Source organism: Malurus melanocephalus, unplaced genomic scaffold (assembly GCF_030028575.1).
Source record: "Malurus melanocephalus ecotype Western Australia unplaced genomic scaffold, MMel_1.1 scaffold_8003, whole genome shotgun sequence".
Taxonomy (NCBI): Eukaryota; Metazoa; Chordata; class Aves; order Passeriformes; family Maluridae; genus Malurus; species Malurus melanocephalus.
In genome coordinates, this window is record NW_026631233.1 from 1 (window position 1) to 1,251 (window position 1,251).

At 54.2% G+C, this 1,251-nt stretch overlaps 1 protein-coding gene across 1 annotated transcript; it reads left to right on the forward strand.

Moving 5' to 3' along the window:
* Positions 1-652: 652 nt before the first annotated feature.
* LOC130588626 (gastrula zinc finger protein XlCGF49.1-like) lies at positions 653-1,246 on the forward strand (the record flags this gene model as incomplete). Its single annotated transcript, XM_057389529.1, has 1 exon — positions 653-1,246. A coding segment is annotated over exon 1 (510 nt), but the record flags the coding sequence as incomplete, so codon positions are not given.
* Between the last annotated feature and the right edge of the window lie 5 nt (positions 1,247-1,251).

Below are 1,251 nucleotides of genomic sequence, written 5' to 3' on the forward strand. Positions count from 1 at the left end.
AGGGCCCCCTGCACTGTCCTGGTGGGGGTGGCTGAGAGCCCAGCACTGCCCAGCCTGAGCTGCCCCAGCTCCATCCCTGCTCCTCCCGTGGGATGGGATGGGTTTGGGGGGCAGGAGGGGRCCAGGGGTGGGTGCTGGGCCTGGGGGAATGAGGAGAAGGGCAGGAAGGTTGAGGATTGAAATGGAGGAGCGATGGACATAGGGTGAGAAGGAGGTTGCATTATGGAGAAAGAAGGGAAGGAGGAGGGGTAGAGAGAGGAAGAGGAGAGTGAGGAAGGGCAGGGATACAGCAGGTAGAGGAGAGCAGGAAGAGGAGGCACTCCAAGGTTCCAACACTCCCTGTATCTCCCAGGCTCCACAAGCCCCAGGAACATTGACCCCCTGACATCCAAAAAGTGACCTGGGAGGAAGATCCATGATTTTCATGGGGACTAAATCTTGTTGTTTCTGATGTTTATTGAGCTAAATGTTGGTGCTTTTTGGTTTTTATTTGGGACTGAATCATTATACTTTTGAGGTGCTTTTGGCTGAATCTTGATGTTTTGTCTGTTTTGGGGCTGTGTCTTTATGTTTGGGCTATTTCTGGGCTGCATCTTAATAGTATTGGGTTGTTATGGGCACAAAAAACCTGGAGACTTCCAGAGAAGGATCTGGGCAGGAGGAATCCATAATCCAGGGCACTCATTCCTTCTTTCTCCCCCAAAACCAGGATTTGTCATTCCCAAGGTGTGGCCGGATGGAGGAGAAGGAGGAAAAAGCCCAGAGATCCTACAGAAGGAGGGGCTGCAAACTCAATCCAGGGAGCTGTGAGGAGGAAAGACCCTCCCTGTGCCGGGAAAGCAGCCGGAGATCCAGGCAGAGCTCAGAGCTGGGGGAGAAGCCCCACAAGTGCTTGGAGTGTGGGAAGGGCTTCAGGTACAGGTCCCAGCTGATCCAGCACCAAATGATCCACACAGGGGAGAAGCCCTTCGAGTGTGGGGAATGTGGGAAGCGCTTCAGACATCGCAGCAGCCTGATCCAGCACCAGCAGATCCACACTGGGCAACGTCCCTATGAGTGTGGGGAATGTGGGAAGAGCTACAAGTGGAAGTCTACCTTCAACAAGCACCAGAAGTTCCACAGTGGGGAGCAGATCTATGAGTGTCTCAAGTGTGGGAAGAGGTTTCAGACCAGCTCCTGTCTCCTCCTCCATGAGCGGATTCACACAGATGAGAGGCCCTTCCGCTGCCCCGAGTGCGGGAAGGGCTTCAA